Below are 25098 nucleotides of genomic sequence, written 5' to 3'. Positions count from 1 at the left end.
TGTCCTCTGCCCACAGCACGGGCTGTAACCTGGTCTCTTGAACGGGGTTCAAAGGGGTTGTCCTGCCTGCTTCCTTAAACAGCTTGCTGTCCAGCATTCTGTCTCTAAGGAGGGTGTTAGCTCCCCTCTGACTCTAATAAAGTTACCGTCCCTTGCCCTGAGATGACATGACTGTCGTTAGGCCGCCATGTTAGCCTGACATCTGACTGTAACATATGGTGTTCGGCTCCCCAACTGTTTAGCGGGGAGAGGGTTCTCTCCTCTGACTCTGAAGTGGGGTTATCTTTGCCTTCTCTAGACTGTAACGAAAGGGTCACTCAGCTTTCAGACCGTGACAGCGGTGCCACTTGTCCTTCACCAAAAGCTGAGTGTATGTCTGCCTGCCCCTTGCTCACTGGGGTATAAAGGCTGCCCTTGAATCTCTCGTCCAGGTGCACCCTGGGGGCAGGAGGGGAGGTTCCATTAAAGATTCTCTCTTCAGCTCCAAGTGCCCCCCTCAGGAGAGATCTAGGACCCCCAGGGGCTGAGGAGTGGGGGGCTATGGCAGCAGGAAGCTTGGGGTGCTGGAGGCTTGTGGTTGGGCTGCTGGGGCCCGGTTGGCTGCGGAGCCCTCGGGAGGAGGCAGGAAGTCAGGGTGGGACGTGGGCGCGCTGAGACAGGAGGTGGCTACCTCAGCGAAGGGAGCCGAAACTGTGTGAGCAGCCAGGCTAGGCCAGGAGGACCATGTGAATGGGACCAGGGGGCTCCTGGGCTGGGCAGGTAAGGAGTACTGGGAACAGGGGTCTAGGGACTGCGGTGGGAGGCCCGACAGTGGGGGCTACATCTGGGCATGGGGCTGGGCCCCTGGGTATTCAGCAGCCCTACAGGCTGGGGGAGAGAAAAATCTTGCTGGAGGTCAGGTGGGTGGCAGCTGGTAAGGAGTAGCCTTACCTGAGTAGCCGTTGGTTCTTGCCCCTGCCACACCGTCCGCCACCGGTCCCTACCTCGCTGGGAGCCTTTTCTTGGAAATCTGGCACATGGACTGTCAGGTATTAAGAAGGCCTTCAGAAATCCCCAAGTCCAGGGGTGCCTGGGTGGCTCAGTCAGTTAAGCGTCTGCCTTCAGCTCAGGTCATGATCCTGGAGTCCCGGGATCGAGTCCCACATCGGGCTCCCTGCTCGGCAGGGAGTCTGCTTCTCTCTCTCCCTCTGCTTCTGCCCTCCCTCCTAACCCCACTCGTGCTCCCGCTCTCTCTCAAATAAATAAATAAATAAAATCTTTAAAAAAAAATCACCAAGTCCAGTCCCCGATCCCATGATGGATGAACTTCCTGAGGCCCAGAGAGGCCAAGCCCTCCCTCCCCACAGTCACTCAGTAAGGCAGAGGTAGAGCCATTCCCTGGGAGAAGGTGATGGCCTAGGCTAGGACTGCCCCCCATCCATGGGGCAGGGTGATGGTCAGGCTTGAGTCCCGGGACCCAGGAATCCTACTGATTGCTGGGGCAGATGCCAGTGACAAGAATCTTCTGAGTGAGAGACAGAGAGATTGAGAGAGAGAGGAATCACCCAGAACATCCGGCTGGACACCTGAGAAGTGATTTTAGCCTTGGTGACCAGCAGTGCTGGAGGGGTGGAAGTGTCTTCTGTTGGAAGCGGATGGATATGTGAGGGCATGTTTATCATCTGGGTTGGGGCCTCCAGGGCGGAAGTATCTGACCAGAGGCTGTTGAACCACCAGAGGGTGGTTGAAGGACAGAGAATGGAAAGGGAAGGGCAGAGGAAGGGCTATTTTTAACCGAGACAGGGGTCCAGTTGGCCCTGGGCTAGGAACGTCGGCACTTCCATCTGGAAAGTTGCCATTCCTGCCCCTGCCAAGTGTCACAGGTTGCCCCCTCCACTTGGTTCTTCTGGCTTCCATACCCACCCCCCCAATGTGTGTGTAGGACTAACTGGTCACTGCTTCAAACCCCAGGAAGGTAGAGGCCCAGGAAGGCATAGTCAGCTATCTGCCCACCCCCTCGTTTTCTTCTGAGCCTTCAGTTTAGGGGGGGCATCCCCATGTGAACCACACTTTCCAGGTTTCCCTTGCCCTACCCTCTGCCGTTGGAGTTTTTCTTGACACACAATTTCCACCTAGTCAGCATGTCCCAGCCTTTCCCTTGTCTCCAAGTCCAAGGCCCGCAGCCTTTTGTGGGGGCCGGAGAACACACTGGCTCTCCCTGTGCTTCAGGGGGGCTCATCTGCACCCTGAACCTGCACCCCTCTCATCCAGCATGTGCTGATAGATGACTCAGGGTCCATTGACCTCATGGCTCAGGGATGGAGGTTCTCCTCAAAGGGTAAAGGGCCAAGTGATAGGGCAAGAGAATGAGGTGAGGTTCTCAGAGAATAGAAGACTTCCCTCAGGGGATCTGGAAGGCTCCCTGGAAGAGTCAGCACAGTTCTGGGAAGGACAAAGGCCCATTTTGGAAAGCACTTATGACATGAGCCCAGGTCACTGTCCCTGGTTTCTGTTTCTTGGGTACCATGAGGGCATAACAAGACCAAACGCCAGAGAGTTAATGGGTATGATGTAGTGCAAAGAACACGGCTTTCAGGGTCAGGCTGACCCAGGTACAATGCCGCTTCTGCCATTTCCTTGAACAGTATTGACTTCACGTCTCCAGACTCCAAACTCTGTAGAGGCAATAATAAATGTCTCCCTTGCAGAATGCGTGTGGGGACTTTGTAATGTGCCAAGGGTTATACCCAACACATGGTAGGTGCTTATCAGAGGTTAGGCAGCCCTTCCTCCTGTAAATGGGGCACCAAAGGGAAGGCTTTTCACACCCAGAATTACACCTACTCAGCACCTTGGCCGGCCGGCGGACCACCCTCAGCACCTTGGCCGGCTGGCAGACCGCTCATTCCATCACACTTGTGGTGTGGCTTTGCAAATGAGCTTGTTTCCTGTATATAGTAGGTGTGAGAATTCGAGACTGAGCCACAAGGTCTGCCTTAGAGGAGAGTCCCACACACACAACTTCACACACACACACACACACACACACATCTTGTCCCAAACACCAGACATATCATCAGAAAATGTCCGCATGCAGATATGGGCAGAAGCAGAGGCAGGTTCTACACACACAACACACACTGGATCTTACAAATCTGTACACACACCCCCAGGCTGATGACCTCAAGGTCAAGCTCAGTTCGGGGGAGCTGGGTGTGGGGGTGGGATGGGGGTAGGCAGGACCAAGATACCATCCAGGGACATGGCCTCCAACAACAAACTTTGGCGTTGGCTTTAAAATAGCTGGTGCTGCATTTCCAATGCTTGTTCTAAAGAACACCAGTTCCATGAGGCACCCAGCGAGAGAATGGTTCTGGGGCCAAACCAACATGGCCTCAGCTCCAGACTGGCCCATATTAACTTCCTGGTCAATGTCAGCTTGTTAGCACTCTGAAAACTCCCTGGGAGACGGGGCCTGGTCAATTCTGTCTAACTCAGCATTTCCCAAACTTCTTTGGTCACAGAAGCCTTTTTTCCTGGATGCCCCATTCATTCCATGCCTACCTTTCCTGAGACAAGGAGAGGAATGGAAGGAAGGGTAGGTTCTGCAGCGAATCCTCCTCAAATGATCGTGTCTCTTGGCAGAGTTTCTGCGTTGGTGGTGGTTTGTTGTTTTTTGTTTCTCAACTACAAAATTAGCACATGGCCTGTCGTTAAAAATCCAAACAATACAGAGGCATCAAAAGAAATATAAGAAACACAACCCCCTCTGGTCTCACTGCTGGGATGTGTTCACTGCGAACAATTTGGTGTGCATCTTTCCAGATTTTCCTATGGACGGCTGCAGCCAAGTATAGTGGTTAAGAGCCCCATCTCTGGAGGCAGATAGACCAAGTGTCAACTCGCCACTCCGCCACTTATTTGTTTGTTATGAGGCCTTAGACAAATCGCTTCACCCTGTTTGTGCCTCAGTTTTTGCATGTGTAAATGGGGATAATAATAGCCTTTACGTCATAGGATTATTGTGAGAATTACATGAAAACATGCAAATAAAGGCTTAGCACAGAACCTGGCTGAAAAGAATCCCTAAATATACACATTTAAATGCAAACAGGTTTCTATGCTACATTCTGTTCTGTAACTTCCTTGCCATGTTTTGTTTTGTTTTGTTTTGTTGCTTGCCCTCTTATATCCGGGATGTCTTCCCATGTCAGTACGTGGAGATCGACCTCATTTTTAGTGATTTTAGCTAAACGTCAACTTGGTAAATGGGTGGCAGCAGTGATTTTGCAAAGCTCCTTTCTGACCAGTACGGCTGTTTTGTGCTGCCGGTGTTTTGGTGTTGAGTCACAGACATTACCAGTCACTGAGCTGAAGACAGGCCTATGGCCTCCCGTGACATGGAGTGTCCTGCCAGAGAGGGCAGGACCCAACGGACAGGAACCTCTCTATCTGCTCACCTCTGTGTCCCCAGCACTAGATCAGAGCCTGGCACATAGAGGTGCCCGTTAAATTTTTGTCAGTAGGCTGGCCAGTTAGGAAAATGGCGTCTCCTCTAACTTACCAACAGAGGTCTAAGCCCAAAGCTCTGTCTCACAATGCAGCATGTTCCGAAATAAGGCTTGTGCCTCTCTGGCGTGGAGTGATTTTAGGGGGTAATGAATGTGAATTTACATATGATACTATGTGTTTCTTTTAATGGATACTGATTTCTATCTACGGCTGGTGATACTGGTTTTCCATTTATGTATGGTAGCAAAGTTTCCATTTTAGGTAAATATATTAAAGGTGAAAAGGTGGTCTGTGGAAGTGCCCAGAATCACAAAGGAGAGTGAAAATGATTGATAACGGCTAATGTTAGCGTTTAGACTGGAAAATGTTTAAGGCTGATGCAGTGAAGTGCACCTGCTAACCTCAAATAGCAATTAGAGTTGACCTTTAAACAACAGTGGGTTTGTGCTCTGACCGCACGTAGTCGAAAATCCACGTATAACTCTGATTCCCCAAAAAACTTTACTAATAGCGTACTGTTGACCAGAGCCTTACTGATAACATAAATAGTTGGTTAACACATATTTTGTATGTTACATGTCTTATGTACTGTATTCTTAAAATAAGCTAGAGAAAAGAAAATGTTATCAAGAAAATAATAAGGAAGGGGCGCCTGGGTGGCTCAGTCGTTAAGCGTCTGTCTTGGGGGCTCAGGTCATGATCCCAGGGTCCTGGGATCGAGCCCCGCATCGGGCTCCCTGCTCCACGGGAGGCCTGCTTCTCCCTCTCCCACTCCCCCTGCTTGTGTTCCCTCTCTCGCTGTCTCTTTCTCTGTCAAATAAATAAAATCTTTAAAAAAATTCTTTAAAAATAAGCTAGAGAAAAGAAAATGTTATTAGGAAAATCATAAGGAGGGGATGCCTGGGTGGCTCAGACGGTTAAGCGTCTGCCTTCAGCTCAGGTTATGGTCTCAGGATCTCGGGGTCCTGGGATCTAGCCCCGCATTGGGCTCCCTGCTCGGTGGGGAGTCTTCTTTTCCTTCTCCCTCTGCTCCTCCTCCTGGCTTGTTCTCTCTCTCTCTTGCTCTCTTAAAATGAATAAATAAAATCTTTAAAAAAATTTTTTTAATTAAAAAAAATCATAAGGAAGACGGAGCCCCTGGCTCAGTCGGTAGAGCACGTACCTCTTGATCTCGGGGTTGTAGGTTCAAGCCCCATGTTGGTTGTAGAGATGACTTAAAAAGAAAATCTTTAAACAAAAAAAGAAAGAGGGGCGCCTGGGTGGCTCAGTTGGTTACTGTCTTTGGCTCGGGTCACGATCCCAGAGTCCTGGGATTGAGTCCCACATTGGGCTCCCAGCTCGGCGGGGAGCCTGCTTCTCCCTCTGACCCTCTCCTTTCTCATGCTGTTTCTCTCTCTCTCTCTCAAATAATTAAAATCTTAAAAAAAAGAAAAAGAAAATAAAAAAACAAAAAAAAGAAAAAGAAAATCATGAGGAAGAGAAAATACATTTATAGTATTCTACTGTAAAATATCCATGAATAAGCAGAGCCATGCGGCACAAACCCATGTTGTTCAAGGGTCAACGGTGTTCTCATTTATTTAGTTCTTAGCATGTATCGAGCACATGATAAGCACTTTATGGGACCATCTGTATCTCACAGGTAATGCCTACAGCAGCTCTACCTGCAGGTCCCACTTTATTTTTTTTCCTAAGATTTTATTTACTTATTTGTCAAAGAGACAGAGAGAGCAAGAGAGAGCGCACAAGCAGGGAGAGCGACAGGCAGAGGGAGAAGCAGACTCCCTGCTGAGCAGAGAGCCTGATGCAGGGCTCGATGCCAGGACCCCGGGATCATGACCCGAGCCAAAGGCAGATGCTTAACCGACTGAGTCACCCAGGTGCCCCTGCAGGTCCCACTTTAATTCCCATTTTGCAGATGAAGGAATGGAGAGAGGCTCAGAGAGGTTTATTTTTATTTTTTCTTATAATTTTTTAAAAGATTTTATTTATTTATTTGACAGGAGGGAGCACAACAAGGGGAGCAGTAGAGGGAGAGGGAGAAGCAGGCTCCCCACTGAGCAGGGAGCCCGATGTGGGGCTCAATCCCAGGACCCTGGGATCATGACCTGAGCCGAAGGCAGATGCCCAACCGACTGAGCCACCCAGGTGTCCCCCAGAGAGGTTTAGTAAACTGCTCTGAGGCCCTCTGCCAGTGAGTGCCTGGGAGGTCTTGGGATTGACCTTGTGTCACTCAGACATGGATATGGTGAGCTGAGACTCCATGACCTGCAGACTCCCAGAAACTTAAATAAAGCATCATGGCTTGCCAAGTTGTAAGTAAGGCTCCGTCCATCATGATAAAACCCCCATGTCACAAAATGCACACAGAAGTCCACAGGGGGCAGACTCACTAAAAGGGATCAGCAGTACATACAAGTTACTAGTTGGAGGGCCTCTACCAAAAATACCAGCTTTAGCATCATTGCTCTGTAGCCCATTTTTCTAGCAATAATTAACTAACAATCAGTTTTATGGTCAAGCCACTCAGATTTGTGAGAATAAATTCATCTTGTTTGCATTGAAGAGAAAGCTTACCTTTTTGTTCTCTATGGTTAAAAAAAAAAAAAGGAATTGTTATATCACAAAGGAACACATGAAAAAGGAGGGAACTCAGGACACATCCCTCTTTTACCCATTAGAAATCATTTGCCATGCCTACCAACCCTGATTCTTGAGTACCACAATGAGGGATCTGTGTGGGTCACCTCCAAACCCAAGGCTCTTCATTGAACATATACAACTTTGCTAACAACCAAATCTCGGCCAAAGTAAAAGGCCAAGAAAATGTTTTAGATGATTCCCGACCGATTTGCCACGAAGTCGCCCAGGGCACCATGATGGTCTGCCGCGCGATAGCCTACCTGTTCTTGGCTAAGAAACCCGGGCAAGAAGCTGGCACACATTATGGACAGAATGTTCGATAAATGAAGAGCTTTACAGTTTAAGGGAGGAAAAGGGTTGCCTTTTTTTTTTTTTTTTTTTTAAGGAGACACAACACGTCCTAGGCCCAGCCAGCTGAGATAACGTCTATGGAGTTGATAAAGGTGAACGAATTGGCAAGAATCGGAACTCATGGTGATATGAACCCTAAACAGGTCTGGGTTCAGATGATCCAGGCCAAGAGCTGCACGTAGCCTGGGATTTTTTTTTTTTTTTTTTTAAGATTTTATTTGACAGAGAGAGAGAGAGACAGCGAGAGAGGGAACACAAGCAGGGGGAGTGGGAGAGTGAGAAGCAGGCTTCCTGCCGAGCAGGGAGCCCGATGTGGGGCTCGATCCCAGGACCCTGGGATCATGACCTGAGCCGAAGGCAGATGCTTAACGACTGAGCCACCCAGGTGCCCCTAGCCTGGGATTTTTTATCAGTTCTACCAAATGAGCAGGGCCGCTGTGTGTATTGGGCACTATGCTGAGAGGCACGAAGGGGTGGGGACTGAGGTCTAGCCCTCACTCTACTCTCCAAGTTTGAAACCCCAGGGAGGGGTGGCTCTTTATAATTGACACAGGGTGCTCTGTGGACCATGGGCAGCTTTGAATTTCACTGAGAACATTACAGACCCTGGTCAGAGGAAGTCTAGATCTATAAAATCCCTGCTATTGACCTTGAATTCCTGAGTTGGGAGAAGAGAATGTCCTTTGTCATTCACCTCAGAATCTGCCCTCCTTGCTGGTTCTGAGAACCCTGGGGATTCTCTGGATCTGTTTTTTCTTCTTCTTTTTCTTTCTTTCAAACAATGAGACATTTGTTTATTATTTTTAAAGATTTGATTTATCTATTTGAAAGAGAGAAAGAGAGAATGAGCAGGGAAGAGGAGCAGAGGAAAAGGGAAAAGCAGACTCCCTGCTGAGCAGGGAGCTTGATCCTAGGACCCCAAGATCATGACCTAAGTCAAATGAGTCAGTCGCTAAACCGACTGAGCCACCCAGGTACCCCTGACAATGAGACATTTATATTAAGATTTAATTTTGATTTTCTTTTTATTGACCTCATTTATTAACCTGGTTAGATCGTTTTGGCTACCCAGTAATTTTTGTCAAACTAAGACGAGAAGGATGAGACCCACATTTTGTATAAATAGATGTATCCGTATATGACCTCACAATTACATAGGGACAAGCGCAAACTATACATCCCCCCATTCTGTGATACATCCATCTGCACACATAGCCTCAGACAAGCCCACGGGCATGCACACAAAAGCACAATGCTCACTGAATCATATGACTTCATATACACAGACCTGCATTCACCTGTCAGGTAAATGTACGTTCAGAAGCATGCATTCTAGGTGGAAAGAGAATTGCCTTGGAGAAAAAGGCCTTTGTTAACAGCACAATGATCAAATTTTTTTTTTAAAGATTTTATTTATTTATTTGAGAGAGAGCGAGAGAGATCACAGAGGGAGAGGAAGAAGCAGACCTGCCGCTGAGCAGAGAGCCCAATACGGCACTCAATCCTGGAACCCTGAGATCATGACCTGAGCCAAAGGCAGACACTTAACCGACTGAGCCACCCAGGCGCCCCATGATGAAATTTTTTTTTTTTAAAGATTTTATTTATTTATTTGAGAGAGAGAGAATGAGAGACAGAGAGCATGAGAGGGAGGAGGGTCAGAGGGAGAAGCAGACTCCCTGCCGAGCAGGGAGCCCGATGCGGGACTCGATCCAGGGACTCCAGGATCATGACCTGAGCCAAAGGCAGTCACTTAACCAACTGAGCCACCCAGGCGCCCCGCCATGATGAAATTTTTGAGGAAGAGTGGCTCCCCACCCTGTCAGACCTGCCTCCCTGCCCTGTTTCCTCCATGACCTCTCAGGATCCTCCACCCCCTTTGGTCTTTCCAGGGAGTGAAGAGTAGAGGGGGATACCTTGATTAAGGAGTAGGGACCTGATTTGAGTTTCGCCTCTGCCTAGAGTCCTCACATGCTCTTGGGGAAATTACGTAACCTCTCTGATCCCCCAGCTTCTCCATCTTTAAAACAAGCCTGGTAAAGTACACCAGTGCTTCTAAACTCTTCCCTCCCAGACTCCTTGACCCCTTCCCCTGTTGTACTCCCCACCCTCCTGGGTCAGGGATCTTATGATTTTGAAGTTTTTGCCTACTAAACTACTTTAAGTACTCACTTTCATGTTCTCTAATACAAATTTTAACCAGAGACAATCAGTATGCACTGAAGAAAGAGTAAAATAATTCGTCAAGCTAAGAAACAAATTATAGTACAATTTCCCTTTAGGTTTTTTAAAGATTTTTTATTTTTTTATTAGAGAGAGAGAGAGTACAAGCAGGGGGGAGCGGCAGGTAGAGGGAGAGGGAGAAGCAGGCTCCCTGCTCAGCAGGGAGCCCGACGTGGGGCTCAATCCCAGGACCCTGAGATCATGACCTGGGCGGAAGGCAGCCGCTTGACCGACTGAGCCAGCCAGGTGCCCCTCCCTTTAGGTTTTTTTAAAATACTGAAATAACCTGCAGGCCTCCCACATTATCCTGAGGCCTCCCAAGAGCATGGAGCTCCCAGTAGCTGGGAGCCACTCACCAAAATCATCTCTGGCATTGCCAGATCCTACGGTCTCACGCTTGCTGCCGGGCCCTACACTCCATAGTTCACACTTTTATAGAGGGCAGGATCTGATCCCTGCAGCCCCAGGGCTCCAGGACCACACAGCAAGCCATGGAGGAAACACTAGGGGTCAGATTCCCAGAGGAGTTAGAGTTCCTTTTGGCTTAATCAAGACACAGCTTGACTTTTTCCTCATTCCTGGCCCCAATCTTTAGGAATGTTAGGTCCTCTCTGGGAGGCCCAGATTTAGTCCAGGACATAGGTCTTGTCTGCATGCTGTCCTGGACCCTGGCCCGAGGCCTTGGGGCTCTTTTCCCCTTCTCCCCTCCCCGCATGTCCAGGTACCAGCTTCCAGCCCTGTGGTTTGCAGTCTAGACTCCTGGCCCTTCACTGGCCTCTCCTCACTGCTGAATCCAAACTCCTTCACTTACCTCAACCTCAAGCTTTTCTCATCTCTCTCTTACTCTTTTCTGAAGCCTCTGAGAATGTCAGCCTGGAAGGGACCTTACAGATCTAAGTCCAACTCCATCTAATGTTGGCGTTCTCTCTACAGTACAACCAACCTGTGATCTTCCAAGGTCCCTTTGAATGTCACAAAAACAGGATGCTCACAGCCTCACTCGATAGCTCAGCTCATTTTAGGCTGCTTCCAGATGGTTATCAGTGCCTCTCTGGAGGCTTTTGCTGCTCATTAGTTTCTAGCCATAATAGAATGAGGTGTTAAAAAAGCCATTTGCAGGGCCGCCTGGATGGCTCAGGCTGTTAAGTGTCTGACTCTTGATTTTGGCTCAGGTCCTGATCTCAGGGTCCTGGGATCAAGCCCCACGTAGGGCTCCACCCTGAGCGTGGAGTCCACTTGTCCCCCTCCCTCTGCTCTTCCCCCACTCATTCTCTCTCTCTCCCCCTCTCAAATAAGGAAGTAAATAAGATATTGTTTTTAAAAAGGATCTTATTTTATTTATTTTTTAATTTATTTGTCAGAGGGGCGCTTAGGTGGCTCAGTCGTTAGGCGTCTGCCTTCAGCTCAGGTTATGGTCCCAGGGTCCTGGGATCGAGCCCCACATCAGGCTCCAGCCCCACATTGGGCTCCCTGCTGAGCGGGAAGCCTGCTTCTCCCTCTCCCCCTCCCCCTGCTTGTGTTCCCTCTCTCTGTGTATCTCTCTCTGTCAAATAAATAAATAATAAAATTTTATCATTTAAGGTAGACGCTTAATGACTGAGCCACCCAGGCGCCCCAATAATAAAATCTTTAAAAAATAATTTATTTGTCAGAGAGAGAACAGGAGAATGGTTGAGAAGAACTTCTCAAATGTCTCTCCCCCAAATTCCAGGACTCCTAACAGTAGAGGGGAGAGTGAATGTGTACCCTTTTCCTTGAAAGTCTCTTGATTTGGCTTAAAATTCCATGTACGTTTTGCATGTTCCTCCATAATAGATCTATGTTTGTTTAACTATATGAATAAGGTCAGATAACACTCATGTTCTAGGAAGATGTACACCCATGACTTCTGGTACCCATGACGGGTTCTGAGTATTTCAGTTAAAGAAACATGAGTTTCTAGTAAGGAGGATTATTTACCAATCCCATTCTCCCATCCTCCGGAGTAGGTTTGGGAGGGCAGAATGAGCAGTGATAGAAGTCTTTCTAAGCCCTAAACTAAGCTAACATTTGTGTAAGCTTATGAGAAAGGGATGATGATCCCCACTGGACAGGAAAGGAAAAGTGAAGCTTGGGAAGAATGATTTCAGCAAAGTCATATAGTGAATGTCAGAACTGGGGTTTGATTTAGGTCTCTGACTCTGAGGCTTGTCCTTGAGTTTTTGTTTTTTTTTTCTTTTTTAGGCGAGATGTAATTGACATGTGTCCTTCAGTCTTGCAAACCCCAAAATCTCCACTATTCCCCACTTCTACTTGGTCCCAGCATGGATTAGCACCTCTAGCTTTGTTCTGTCCCAAATAGGTTGTGTGAGTTTAATTTTTAAAAAATATTTATTTATTTTTTTATTTTTAGAGAGAGAGCGTGCCCAAGCCAGGGGAGGGACAGAGGGAGAGAGAATTCCAAGCAGACTCCCCACTGAGTGCAGAGCTCGAGGGGTGGGGTGGGGGGGCTTGGATCTCACAACCCTGAGACCATGACCTGAGCTGAAACCAAGAGTCAGAAACTCAACCAACTGAGCCACCCAGGTGCCCCGTGTGAGCTTAATTTTTTTTTTTTAAGATTTATTTATTTGAGGGAGTGGAAGGAGCCGAGGGAGAGGGAGAGAGAAGCTTAAGCAGACTCTGCACTGAGTGGGGAGCCCGAGGTGGGGCTCAATCTCACAACCCCAAGATCAGACCTGAGCCGAAACCAAGAGTTGGACGCTCAACCAATTGCACCACCCAGGTGCCCCCACGTGAGTTTAATTTTAAGCAGGTCTCTCCGGGCCTCCGTTTGCTTGTCTAAAATCAGAAGTTAGACTTGGTGATTTCTAAGACCCTTGTAGATGGAAGAGTCTGTGCATGAACCCTCCACATACCAACATTTATTAATGACAAGTAGTTCTGGGTGCTGGGACATTCAGGCAAATAAAGCACAGCTTCTGTTCTGAATGAACCCCCCATCTCATCAAGGGGGTGGGAAAGGCAGCAGGACTGACACATAAATCCATCTAGTCATGGCACTCAGTGCTAACTGACGACTGTGTCTGAGTAGAGTGTTGTAGGAACAGGGTATTGGGAGGGTTTCACGGGGGAGGTGATATTTGAGCTGAGCCTTAAAGGTTGAGTTAGCTCAGTAGGCAGACAAGAAAGCACTCAAGGTAGGGGAACCACATGTGCAAAGGCATTGAGTAAGAAAATAGTAGGGGGTGTTTGGGAAAGGCAGGGGTAGCTCAGAATGAAGGTTGTGTGAGTGTGTGTGTGTGTATGTATCAGAATAGAGTGTGGAGGTGGATTTGATCTTGATATTAAAGGGTCATGGGGGAGGACCTGGGTGGCTCCGTCGGTTGAGCGTCCAGCTCTCGGTTTTGGCTCTGGTGGTGATCTCAGGGTCAGGGTGTTGAGCACTATTGGGCTCTGAGCTTGGCAGAGGGGTCTACTTGGGATTCTCTCTCTGCCACCTGCATGTGCTCACTCTCTCTAGAATGAATAAATAAATAATTATTTTTTATTTTTTTATTTTTATTTTTATTTGACAGAGAGAGAGCACAAGCAGGGGGAGCGGCAGGCAGAGGGAGAGGGAGAAGCAGGCTCACTGCTCAGCAGGGAGCCTGATGTGGGGCTCGATCCCAGGACCCCGGGACCGTGACCTGAGCCGAAAGCAGACGCTTAACCGTCTGAGCCACCCAGGCACCCCTATTATTTTTTATTTTTAAAGATTTTATTTATTTATTTATTTATTTATTTATTTATTTGAGAGGGAGCATGGGGGGTGGGGAGCAGAGGGAGAAGCAGACTCCCTGATGAGCAGGGAGCCCAACCCGGGCCTTGATCCTAGGACCCTGAGATCATGACCTGAGCTGAAGGAAGACGCTTAACCGACTGAGCCACCCAGGTGCCCCAATAAATTTTTTTAAAGGGTCATGGGACGCTTGGGTGGCTCAGTCAGTTAAGCTTCGGACTCTTGATCTTGGCTCAGGGCTTGATCGCAACACTGAGTTTGAGCCCCGCTTGGAGCCTACTTTAAAAAAAGGGTCTTGAATGGTAAATTGAATTTTATCTGAGGACTAGTGCTTTCTAAGCCGTTCTGAGGAGCAGCCCTAGGCAAGGAGGTGTCTCAGGACTCCTAGGGGCTTCACAATGACGTCTCCGCTCTGTTTCAGGCAGAACAGCCCCTTTTTTACCTGCTTTATCTATGAGGTTCTGCTTGATTTCCATCTGACAAAAAGTTTGTCAGATTTACATATGACAAGAAGTTTCCACTGCTTAAGCAAACAAACAAATAAAAAAGTTATGGCCAACAGCAACACTGAAGGGTTTTCTGCTGGTGAGAATCAGAACCCTCTGAAGGAGGGGCGCCTGGGTGGCTCAGTCGTTAAGCGTCTGCCTTCAGCTCAGGTCATGATCCCAGGGTCCTGCTCAGCGGGAAGCCTGCTTCTCCCTCTCCCCACTCCCCCTGCTTGTGTTCCCTCTCTCGCTGTGTCTCTCTCTGTCAAATAAATGAAATCTTAAAAAAAAAAAAAAAACCCTCTGAAGGAGACTTGTTCTGGGAAAGGCTGGGGGGCTGGGGGCCTGATCTCTGACATTAGGGAGCAGGAATCTCTTATTCAACTTCCTGGGCCAGAGAGGGGAGTTGTAATTAGGAGGTGGGGCATACACACCTCTCTGGTAGGGGAGGATCAAAATTTAGGGCTCCCCCAGGGCCTGGGGAAGTGTGTGTGATCTCTAGTAGGTAGTCCTCTAACATGGGGGATGGGAGGAAAGAGAGGGTTGGGGGAGAGGCAGGAAGTGGGCAACTAGGCTAACAAAGGTATCTGTGGCGGTTTGCCCATCCCAGGTGGGAGGGCGGGGCCTAGGGCTCAGTGGGGGCCCATGTGTGACTTTACTTGGGAGCTCAGAGACAGCACCAGTAGGGAGCTCCTTACCTGACCAACTCGACCCATTTCAGCTTTTCTAGTGGCTGGTGAATGGGGATGGGGGCCTGACAATCTCAGGTACTTCTGGAAATTCCCAGGGCAAGGCCCTAGGATGTCTAATGTTGGGCAAGTAGATCTTGGGGGAGCCCCTTCAGCCCCCTCTCCATTGCCCCAGGGACCATGGGCTGTAGCTGCAGCTCAAACCCTGAAGATGACTGGATGGAAAACATCGATGTATGTGAGAACTGCCATTACCCCATAGTTCCACTGGACGGCAAGGCCATGGTAAGAGGCAAGAGGGGGACTTGGTGAGGGAGTTGGGTGGAGTATCCAAGCCAGGAGAAGGAAATGGACCACCACTGAAATAACAGAGTAGCCCTTTCCCCTTGGAAAACAGAAAGGAAAGGAGGCCCAGAGAGGGGAAGGGACTCTCCTAAGTAGTTGGCAAATGCAGGGATAAGACCCAGCCAAGCTGGAGAAGTGAAAACAGGGCAGTGGGGAAGGGAGCCAGAATCTGACTCAGGTTCTTGCTCTCTGACCCCACTTTCACCCCCCACTCCACAGCTGCCCATCTGGAATGGCTCTGAGGTGCGGGATCCACTGGTTACCTACGAAGGCTGCAACCCCCCAGCCTCACCGTTGCAAGGTGACCTCACAACCAGCAGGGCCTGAAAGTTAAGGGCCATGGATCCTTGGCTGTGGGCCTCCATCTTCCTATCCACTCTCTACCCTGTCTTGCCTCTCTCGCCCCTGGTCTTCTCTGCTACCCTGTAATTCCTGAACTCTGTGCTCCCAGCCTAGTCCAGCCTGGTTCTCCCTGACGCCCTCTGTCTTTCCAGATAATCTGGTTATCGCTCTGCACAGCTATGAGCCCTCTCACGATGGAGACTTGGGCTTCGAGAAGGGTGAACAGCTCCGTATCCTGGAGCAGTGAGTGCCCCCTCCTCGCCACCCATCCTTGCCCTACCAGAGCATGGGAGGGAGCAGGGATCCCCTGTATCGCCGTCCCTGACTGGCTTGCAGCGGGGGCCCTTGGGACAAAACAGAAGGCTCCAGAGTGCTGGGCTGGAGGGTGGGGTGGCATGGTGTAACGGGGGGCTCTGAAGGTTTCCTGCCCAATCCAAGTCCAAGGAGACCCCACCGACTGCCTCTGTCGCGCAGGAACGGCGAGTGGTGGAAGGCGCAGTCCCTGACCACCGGCCAGGAAGGTTTCATCCCCTTCAACTTCGTGGCCAAAGCGAACAGCCTGGAGCCTGAACCGTAAGTGGGGACTCCCGGTGACGAAGGGTGGGAGCAGAGGTGGGGTGCTAGGGCTGGTGGTGAATGCTTGAGGGCGATGGAGGAGGAACGGACCAACGGCAGACGACGGCCTTCCCTTCTGCCTTGCGCAGCTGGTTCTTCAAGAACCTGAGCCGCAAGGACGCTGAGCGGCAGCTCCTGGCGCCCGGGAACACGCACGGCTCCTTCCTGATCCGGGAGAGCGAGAGCACCGCCGGTGAGCGGCCGGGCGGGGCCGGGGGCGGGGCCGCAGCGCGGGGGGGTGGGCCCGGTGATCCCCGGGAAGGCGCGGGGGGCGCCCCTCGCAGGAGGCCCCCCTCCCCCTCCCCCTCTTTTGCATTCGTTCACCCATTCTTTCATCCAGGATCGTTCTCACTGTCCGTGCGGGACTTCGACCAGAACCAGGGAGAGGTGGTGAAACATTACAAAATCCGTAACCTGGACAAAGGCGGCTTCTACATCTCCCCCCGCATCACTTTTCCTGGCCTGCATGAGCTGGTCCGCCATTACACCAGTGAGCCCTAGCAGGGGCCCCTCAGACGTGCTCCTGAGGCTCCTTCACCTGTGCCCTACCAGCTTGCCTCCCCTAAGTCCCTCCCAGGGGTGCCCTCCCCCCATCTCAGTATGCTCCTTCATTCCCCGCAGGGGGTGAGGTGCGGTACCCGATAGCCCAGTGTCGGGTGACAACCCCAGGCATCCCCTGCCAGTCCATTTCCCCTGGACGGGGACTTGGCCCGGTGGGGACTCAGCGGGGACACCCGAGTCCGCCGTATTGACGGCCCTAACACCCTCCCTTGTGCTCGCAGATGCTTCGGACGGGCTGTGCACGCGGTTGAGTCGCCCCTGCCAGACCCAGAAGCCCCAGAAGCCTTGGTGGGAGGACGAGTGGGAGATTCCCAGGGAGACGCTGAAGCTGGTGGAGCGGCTGGGGGCTGGCCAGTTCGGGGAGGTGTGGATGGGTGAGTGAGGGCCCCCCGGGACTGCGGGGAAGGGGGAAAGGGGAGGCATCCGCTGAGGTCGTGAGAGTCCCGAGACAGCGTCCGGGCAACTACCTGGCTCCGGGTGCTCGGGCTCCCAGTGATTCCCCAATCCCTCCCCTCCCCAGGGTACTACAACGAGCACACAAAGGTGGCAGTGAAGAGCCTGAAGCAGGGCAGCATGTCCCCCGACGCCTTCCTGGCCGAGGCCAACCTCATGAAGCAGCTGCAACACCAGAGACTGGTCCGGCTCTACGCGGTGGTCACCCAGGAGCCCATCTACATCATCACGGAATACATGGAGAACGGTGGGTGCCGCCACTGTGATCGACTGCTGGGGGGGCGCTGCCATCTCCTCTGACCCTGATAGAAGGTGGAGGAGATCTGCCTTTTCGCCTGGCTCAGCACCGAGGGCTTCTTGTTTTCCTGGGTCCCTAAAGACTCATCACTAGGGACGGGAAGAGGGTGTGATGTCCGAGCCTGTCTGGGAGCTCAGTCTAAGGTGGCAGGCTCTGGAAGAGCTTTCACTTCTCATCTTCCCTGACCTGCAGTCCTACCTTGATCTCGGGATGCTTGTATTTTTCAAGTTTTTATTTACTTGTTTGAGAGAGAGAGAGAGAACAGGCAGGGGGGAGAGGCAGAAGCAGGTTCCCCAATCATCAGGGAGCCCAGCTCTATCCCAGGACCCTGGGATCATGACCTGAGCCGAAGGCAGACGCTTAATGCATGAGCCACCCAGGCGGGCCAAGATGCTTGATTTCAAATGAGTGGGTCTCTAGCCCTATTTCTCTCTTCCTTTTGACCCTGACCCTTGGGAGGGCAGATCTGCCCCAAATCTCTCTTTTTCAGTTCTAGGTGAGCCCCTTGCCCTCCCTTGGACTGATTGAGAGCACCCAGGAAGGTGGATAGAAGTTTCTAGCCCCCCCCCCAAAAGTTTCCAGGTCCAGCTTTGTCACCAGTTTGCCGTGACACAGGCCAAGTCCCTGTCCCATCTCTGGTGCTCATTTCCCTCGAGTATAACATCAGAAATCTGAATGGGCTCACCCAGAAATAATTTAGAGTAGTCATTAAGGGCTCTAGAATCTGACTGCTTGTGTTAGAATCTTGCTTTCACGATTGTGTGGCCTTGGGCCAATCACTTCACTGCTCTGTGCTATGGTTTCCTCATCTGTAAAATGGTGGTAATGGTATAGTAACTTTCTCATAGGGCCTTTGTGAGGATGAAAGAGTCCGTGTATATAGAGCAGTTAGAATAGTGTCTGCAATATATTAACTGCTCAGTAAGTTTGTGTTGTCATCTGGCTCTGATTCTTTGGGCGTATAAGATCTGTCCACCTTCCAGGAAGGGGAAAAAAGCTCTCTCTCTCTCTTTTTTAAAGATTTTATTTATTTGATACAGAGAGAGAGACAGTGAGAGAGACAGCACAAGCAGCGGGAGCAGCAGGCAGGCAGAGGGAGAGGGAGAAGCAGGCTCTCTGCTGAGCAAGGAGCCCGATGCAGGGCTCGATCCCAGGACCCTGGGATCATGACCTGCACCAAAGGCAGCCACTTAACCGACTGAGCCACCCAGGCACCCCGGGAAAAAAAGCTCTTAATTGGCTAATGGATTCTGGAAGTAGCAAATAGGTTTTGCCCTGTGGGCCAACTTCAATTGGTAGCTGCTTAGAGTTCTGTGCTGAGGAGGATTCTGAGGCTCATTGGAAATGAGTGCTGGGATTGATCGGCAGCATCTTCCATTGACCTGATGTAGGAATGGCAGTAGATACCTCCATATTTGCTGTGTCTGGGGGAGCCTTTTATCTTTGGTGACTAATTCAGCGCTCGTAGTGGGGATACTTAGGTTTTTGCCATCTTTACACAGGGTTTTAATCTCTTGAGAAGGGCTAGCAGTCACTAGCTCCATTCCAGCAACTCTCACCCTTGGTCTTCTCCTAGTCAGCCTCTGCTCCCAGACATGGTCCCTCAGCCCCCCAGGCACCTCTTTCTATACTCCATTCAATACCTTCAGCACACATTTATCACTGCTTACTTTGGACTGGGCACTGGGAACACGGATGGACAAAACAAGGCTCCTGCTTTCAGGGGAAGTTCATTTTCATTATGTGGCACAAACTCTAGGAAAACCAGAGTTTTGCCACAGGAGAGTTCCAGCATGTCACGGGGAATGTAGATAATGATGCAATTTATTAGGCCTGGTAGAGTCTAGAGAGGCTTCCTAGAGGAATAGTCTAGCTGAGCCATGAAAGAAAAGTAGAATTTTTAGCAGACAGAGATGGGACAAAGAGACTTTGGGGTGAGAGCCCAGTGGTCTATGTGAAAAATCTCAAAATTGTCTAGGGTGGGTGAAGTGAAAGAGGCAGAAGTGGGGGAAAGAGAAGAAACTACAGTATGGACCGTGTAGGGCTTTGGACACCTACCTGACTAAGGAGTCTGGGCTCTACCCCATTGGTGACAAGAAGCTTACAGACTTCTCCAAGCATGCTCCATCCTAGGCCACAGGAAAAGATTTCATAGATCCTGGGTACCTTCACCTTGAATGCACACTTCTCCATTCTCACCCCTTATTCTTCTTTCCACATGTCAGATACTGCTTCTAGACAGCCAGTTAGGGGAGAAGGGTCTCGGAGCTTTCTGCTGGGGCAACTTGAGTGAGCAACTTTTGCTTCTGCTCACAGGGAGCCTGGTGGATTTCCTCAAGACCCCCCCAGGCATCAAGCTGACCATCAACAAACTCTTGGACATGGCAGCCCAAGTAAGGAGACTGGGGAGGGGCTGGGCAGGCGCACAGCCGAGTGGGATAAGGATGTCTGGCCCAGGGCTGCTGACCTCCTACCTGGTCTGCAGATTGCAGAGGGCATGGCATTCATTGAAGAGCGGAATTATATCCATCGTGACCTGAGGGCTGCCAACATCCTGGTATCTGACACTCTGAGCTGCAAGATTGCAGACTTTGGCCTAGCACGCCTCATCGAGGACAACGAGTACACAGCCAGGGAGGGTAGGTGTGCGATATAAGGGAAGTCTGGGGCCTGCAGGGTCTGGCCAAGCAGACCCAGGTGACTTCATTCTGCCTCCCTCCAGGAGCCAAGTTTCCCATTAAGTGGACAGCACCAGAAGCCATTAACTACGGGACATTCACCATCAAGTCGGACGTGTGGTCTTTTGGGATCCTGCTGACAGAGATTGTCACCCACGGCCGCATCCCTTACCCAGGTCAGGGCCAAGGGCAGGAACTGAAAGAGTGGTGGGGAAGAGCAGCAAATCCATGTCTGTCCACTCACTTCATCTATCCCTGGTTCAGATTCTGAATCTTTCTAGCTGCTTTTTCTGTATTCCCTCAGGACTCCAGCATGCCCAGTCAGGTGCCACGTCTCCCAGGGCTGGCTCCCATGTCTGTCTCAATTTCTCTCCTCCTTCAATAATCGCAGCTCTTTTCTTAAGTTCTGACACGGGCAGCCTAGGATGGTAGAAGTGGATCTGGCTCAGGAGGGAAAAGGCCTGCCTTTATTACCAGATCTGCCACTGATGCTAACTTTCTGTTTGGGTTTGATCAGATCATTCTTTCTTTCTCCATCTGTAAATTATGAGGTTAGAACAGTACCTGGCCCATACTAAGCACTCAGGAGGGTTAGGTTTTATTATTATTATTTTTTAAAGATTCATTTATTTATTTTAGAGAGAGAGCGAGCTGGGGGAGGGGTGAGGGAGAGGGAGAGAGAGAATCTCAAGCAGACTCCCTACTGAACACGGAGCCAACCTGGGGTTTGATCTCATGACCCTGAGATCAAGACCTGAGCCAAAATCAAGAGTCGGATGCTTAACCGACTGAGCCACCCAGGAGCCCCTAGGTTTTATTAATAATCTTCATTTTGGGCAAGTGACTTCACCTCTCTGAGCTTCAGTTTCCTGATATGAACAACGGAGACTATTTGTGAAAGAGCTTGACTCCCAGTAGGTGCCCACTAAACACTGACTTCCCTTCCCTCTGAAACTTTCCATCTAAAGAATGAGAGAGACATATAAATGACTAATTCCTACCCTCTCCCATCCCTTCCTCTAGCCTCTGGACAAAGTCCTTTACCCCTGAATTCAGCCAAGACAGATGGAATTTTTTGAAAGGAACTTGCTAGGAAATTCTGGGGAAAGGAAATGGAACACAAAGACAGGGGAGAGAGGTCACGGAGCACAGTGGCCGGATATGCAGAAGCTTCCCACATCCCCAGAGCACTATGTACAGGATTTTGCTCCTAGAAAGGTAAAGGCACCTTAGAATCAGGTGAGAGCCTGAAGGACTACTCTGCCCAGGATTGGCCCCATCAGAGTCCAAGGGCAGCACGGGGACTAGAACCACGTTCCAGTCATCCTGCCAAGCGTCCTTACTGCTCCTCCACTGTGCCCATAGAGATGGACCCATGGAGAATTTCTCTGTTAGAAGAAAAAAAAGCATGGGGTACCTGGCTGGCTCAGGTAGGATAGCATGCAACTCTTGATCTCAGTCTCATGAGTTCAAGCCCCACACTGGGCATGGAACTCACTTAAAAATAAATAAATCAATAAATCAAGTAACTAATTTTTAAAAAGATGAAAAAAAGCATTGAAACCATGATGATAATTGGCAACTGACACATGGCTTCAGGGTCAGGGAGACAATGGGGAGTAATGGTGACCTGGATGAACTTGCATCTGCTTCAGAAGATGATTGCTACTAAGACATAGGGACCCCCAAAACAGATCTTTTTTTTTTTTTTAAGATTTTTAAAATGTGTTCATTTGAGACAGACAGAGAGACAGAGAGTGAGCATGAATGGGGAGAGAAGCAAAGGGAGAGGGAGAAGCAGACTCCCTGCTGAGCCTGGAGCCTGATGCAGGGCTCGATCCCAGGACCTGAAGAGCATGACTTGAGCCAAAGGCAGACACTTAACCATCTGAGCCGACCAGGTGCCCCCAGATCTTTTCTTTTTCAAGGGAAGCCAAAACTTGGAATTTTAGGAAAATTTGCCTATATCCAAATATTGATGATTGATTCAAATTATTTAAAAACACAGCAGGGTGCCTGGGTGGCTCAGTCGATTAAGCATCCAACCCTTGATCTCAGCTGAGGTCTTGATCTCAAAGTCTTGAGTTTAAGCCCCACATTGGGCTCCACACTGGGTGTGGAGCCTACTTAAAAATAAATAAATAAATAAAAATAAAAACATGACAAGGGTCAAACCAAAGTAGGTCTATGGGCTATATTTAGACTGGGTGCAGACTATGTGTTTGCATCCTTGACTCTAGCCATGGGTATTTAGTTCCCTGGTTTATGTCCTGTAATTTCCTCGTTTTAAGGGATGTGGACCCCAAATTATTTAATCTGGGTCACTGAGGGGCTTGCTGAACCTACCTTATGCAGAGTCTGCTTTGCTGGGGTCCAGGGCCCATCTGGCTTCCTGATGCAGCATCTCATGTGCCTGGTCCCAAAGCCAGAGAAGCCTCACCCCTGTGCTGTCTGTGGACTCCCATCCCCCTGGGCCCTGACCACCCCATCTTTCCCCACCAAATCATAATAATCACAGATATTCTTCATGCAGCATCTCCTCTCCAGGCCCTATATTTGGTGCTTCATATGCACTGTCTCATTCAATTTTCATTAACAGCTGCATGAAGTAGGAGCTACTCTTAGGTCCATTTCCCAGATGAGGAAACTGAGGCTCAAAGAGGGGAGATGGCTCACCCAAGGTCTCACAGTCAACATGTACGTGTTATTGGGTGCTTAAGCCACAGCCAACACTCCAAGTGGCGTGACTGACATTCGGCGGGTACCTGAAGCATATGGTCTTGTTATTGATGCAGACCAAGATCATTTTGGATTGGTGCTCACACTGTGCCAGTTAAATATTCTGAACATCACCCCTGCCATGGGTGTCCAAAGCCTGGAGCCTTGATATTGTTTCTCCCATCAACTTCTAGGGATGACCAATCCTGAGGTGATTCAGAACCTGGAGCGAGGCTACCGCATGGTGCGACCTGACAACTGTCCCGAGGAGCTGTACCACCTCATGATGCTGTGCTGGAAGGAGCGCCCAGAGGAACGGCCCACCTTTGACTACCTGCGCAGTGTGCTGGAGGACTTCTTCACGGCCACGGAGGGCCAGTACCAGCCCCAGCCCTGACAGACCTAGCTGGCCGTGGCCGGGAGCCCTCCCTCCATCTAGCAACCTGGCTGGGGAAGATGCAGTTCTTGTGTCATACCCACGTGGCCTATGCACATATGGACTCTGCGTGTGAATCCCACCCACGTGTGGCACATACACTTCTTGTGTGTTATACGGGGGTTCTATAGTGTGTGGGCTCCACACAGGTGTCTTGTGCATGTGTGGTATGTGTATACATGTCTTGGGCACCTGTTCAAGTTGTCCCTTTGCGGGCCCTTCTACTTCCCAAGACCACCAGAGAGAAGAGTGACGCCTGTGATTGACACCAGCTTCTGCCCACCCCCTTTTCCTTTCCCCTAGCCATCAAGAAGCTCCTTGAAGGCTGGGACCTTATCTAATACCTCTGTGTGCTCCTCCTTGGTGCCTGGCACACACTAGGAGCTCAATAAATGACTCTCTGTTGATGAAGATTGTACATCTCTCAGCTCCCCACTCCCATCTCCTCTTCCTTGGGAGGGGGGAATGGGGGTTCAGAAGATGGAAAATAAGTCACCCTGAATTGGGGTGAAAGATGGGATGAGGGGATGTCTGAACTTTTTCCAGCTCTGCTGATTTGGGGGGCCAAGAGGAAGTTCCTACACTTTGCTGTATGGGTTCTTTGAACTCCTTCAAACCCCCACCCCAAAGGATTAAGGGTGACCCCTACCCAGAACCTCCTAGGGAGTGGGTGTGTCCCAGGACCCTCCCCTCCTGTTATGTAAGGGCAATAGCACTTTTTTACAGCTTCTGATTCTGGGGCTATATTTGTACTCAGATATGTTTTGTTTTGTTTTAAATATATTTTTTAAAGATCTTATTTGTTTATTTGACAGAGAGCACAAGTAGGGGGAGCAGGAGAGGGAGAAGCAGGCTCCTTGCTAAGTAGAGAGCCTGATGTGGGGCTCAATCCCAGGACCCTGGGAACATGACCTGAGCCGAAAGCAGACGCCTAACCGACTGAGCCATCCAGGTGCCCCTCAGATATGTTTTGATTCACCTTCAAGATGTTTTTAAAGATTTTATTTTTAATTAATTGCTATACCCAGCGTGGGGCTGGAACTCACAGCCCTGAGATCAACAGTCACATGGTCTACTGACTGAGCCAGCCAGGTGCCCCCAAGATGTTTTTAAGCATTGAATTAATTCATTCATCTGGCAAATATTTATTTACTTATTTATGATTTATTTATTTGTTAGAGAGAGAGCACAAGTGGGGGGCAGGGAGAGGGAGAGAGATTCTCAAGCTGACTGGGCGCTGAGTGCCAAGCCCCACATGGGGCTCAATCTGAGAACCCTGAGATCATGACCTGAGCAGAAACCAAGAGTTGGACTCTTAACCAACTGTGCCACCCAGGCACACCTTGGCAAATATTTATTGAACATCTGTGTGTTTGACATCGTTCTGGGTTCATAGAATATACAGTAGATAACGCAAACAAAATCTCTGTCCTTATGGAGCTTACATCCTAGTAAGGGAAGACAGACAATAAACAGTCACAAAGAAGTAAATGATGTGGTATGCTACAAGGTGCGGAGTGCTAGGGGGAAAATAAAGCAGGGTAAGGGGAATTAGGAATGTCATGTTTGGGGGAAGTGTGCAATTTTAAACAGGGTGGTCTGGGAAGGCCTCATTGAGAAGGTGACATTGAGCAAATATTTGAAGGAGATGAGGGAGCAAGCCACGTGGCATGGGGGAGGAGAGGCCAGGATGAGGGAACAGCCTGAGGCAGAAGCTCCTTTGGCCAGCACAGAGACACAAGGTCCAGACAGGGGGCCTGAGGGGTAGAGATCCTATGGGGCCTTGTGGCCTTTGCAGGAACCATTTCAAGGAGACTTTGCGGGGATTTTTGCAGAGCCATGACATGACCTGACTTACATTTTATTATTTTTTAAGCTTTATTTTTTTTTTGAGAGAGATTGTGTGTGCACGTGAGCAAACACACGCGCACACACACACAGAGTGGGGGGAGGGGCAGAGGGCGAGGGAGAGAGAATCCTATGGTTCCATACCGAGCGTGGAGCCTACCG

General features: G+C 49.9%; 2 protein-coding genes across 7 annotated transcripts in view; one reads left to right on the top strand and one right to left on the bottom strand.

Moving 5' to 3' along the window:
* The window catches only part of LOC118019749 (myotubularin-related protein 9-like), a 38974-nt gene that overhangs the window by 11811 nt on the left and 2065 nt on the right, over nt 1-25098 (bottom strand). For 4 of the 5 annotated variants that reach the window (XR_004681742.1, XM_035019213.1, XM_035019214.1 and 1 more), the window contains exon 3: nt 3544-3666. The exons of the other annotated variant lie outside the window; for it this stretch is intronic. The gene's annotated coding sequence lies outside the window, so the exon portion shown is untranslated. The remainder of the gene's footprint in view (nt 1-3543; nt 3667-25098) is intronic. 5 annotated transcript variants of the gene reach the window in all.
* On the top strand, nt 374-23496 carry LCK (LCK proto-oncogene, Src family tyrosine kinase). 2 transcript variants are annotated; one of them, XM_035019216.1, is made up of 14 exons: nt 374-759; nt 7520-7628; nt 14818-14927; nt 15207-15288; nt 15482-15572; nt 15804-15902; nt 16034-16137; nt 16285-16434; nt 16727-16879; nt 17026-17205; nt 19573-19649; nt 19742-19895; nt 19979-20110; nt 22847-23496. In XM_035019216.1, exons 3-14 carry the CDS (start codon nt 14823-14825, stop codon nt 23047-23049), a joined length of 1530 nt encoding a protein of 509 aa, XP_034875107.1. In that variant the 5' UTR covers nt 374-759; nt 7520-7628; nt 14818-14822; the 3' UTR covers nt 23050-23496. The 2 variants fall into 2 exon arrangements, with proteins under 2 accessions (XP_034875107.1, XP_034875106.1); XM_035019215.1 differs by lacking the exon at nt 7520-7628.

This window comes from Mirounga leonina, unplaced genomic scaffold (genome assembly GCF_011800145.1).
Source record: "Mirounga leonina isolate KUSES-001 unplaced genomic scaffold, KU_Mleo_1.0 Mir_173, whole genome shotgun sequence".
In the NCBI taxonomy this organism is placed as follows: Eukaryota; Metazoa; Chordata; class Mammalia; order Carnivora; family Phocidae; genus Mirounga; species Mirounga leonina.
The sequence above is the reverse complement of the archived record's forward strand: the minus strand, read 5'-3'. Positions and strand labels throughout refer to the sequence as shown.

Coding starts and splice junctions, on each gene's coding strand:
- LCK (XM_035019215.1), top strand. CDS start 14,823: ATGGGCTGTAGCTGCAGCTCAAACCCTGAAGATGACTGGATGGAAAAC. Junction 16,138..16,284: donor GGAGAGCGAGAGCACCGCCG/GTGAGCGGCCGG, acceptor TCTTTCATCCAG/GATCGTTCTCACTGTCCGTG. Junction 17,206..19,572: donor CACGGAATACATGGAGAACG/GTGGGTGCCGCC, acceptor TTCTGCTCACAG/GGAGCCTGGTGGATTTCCTC.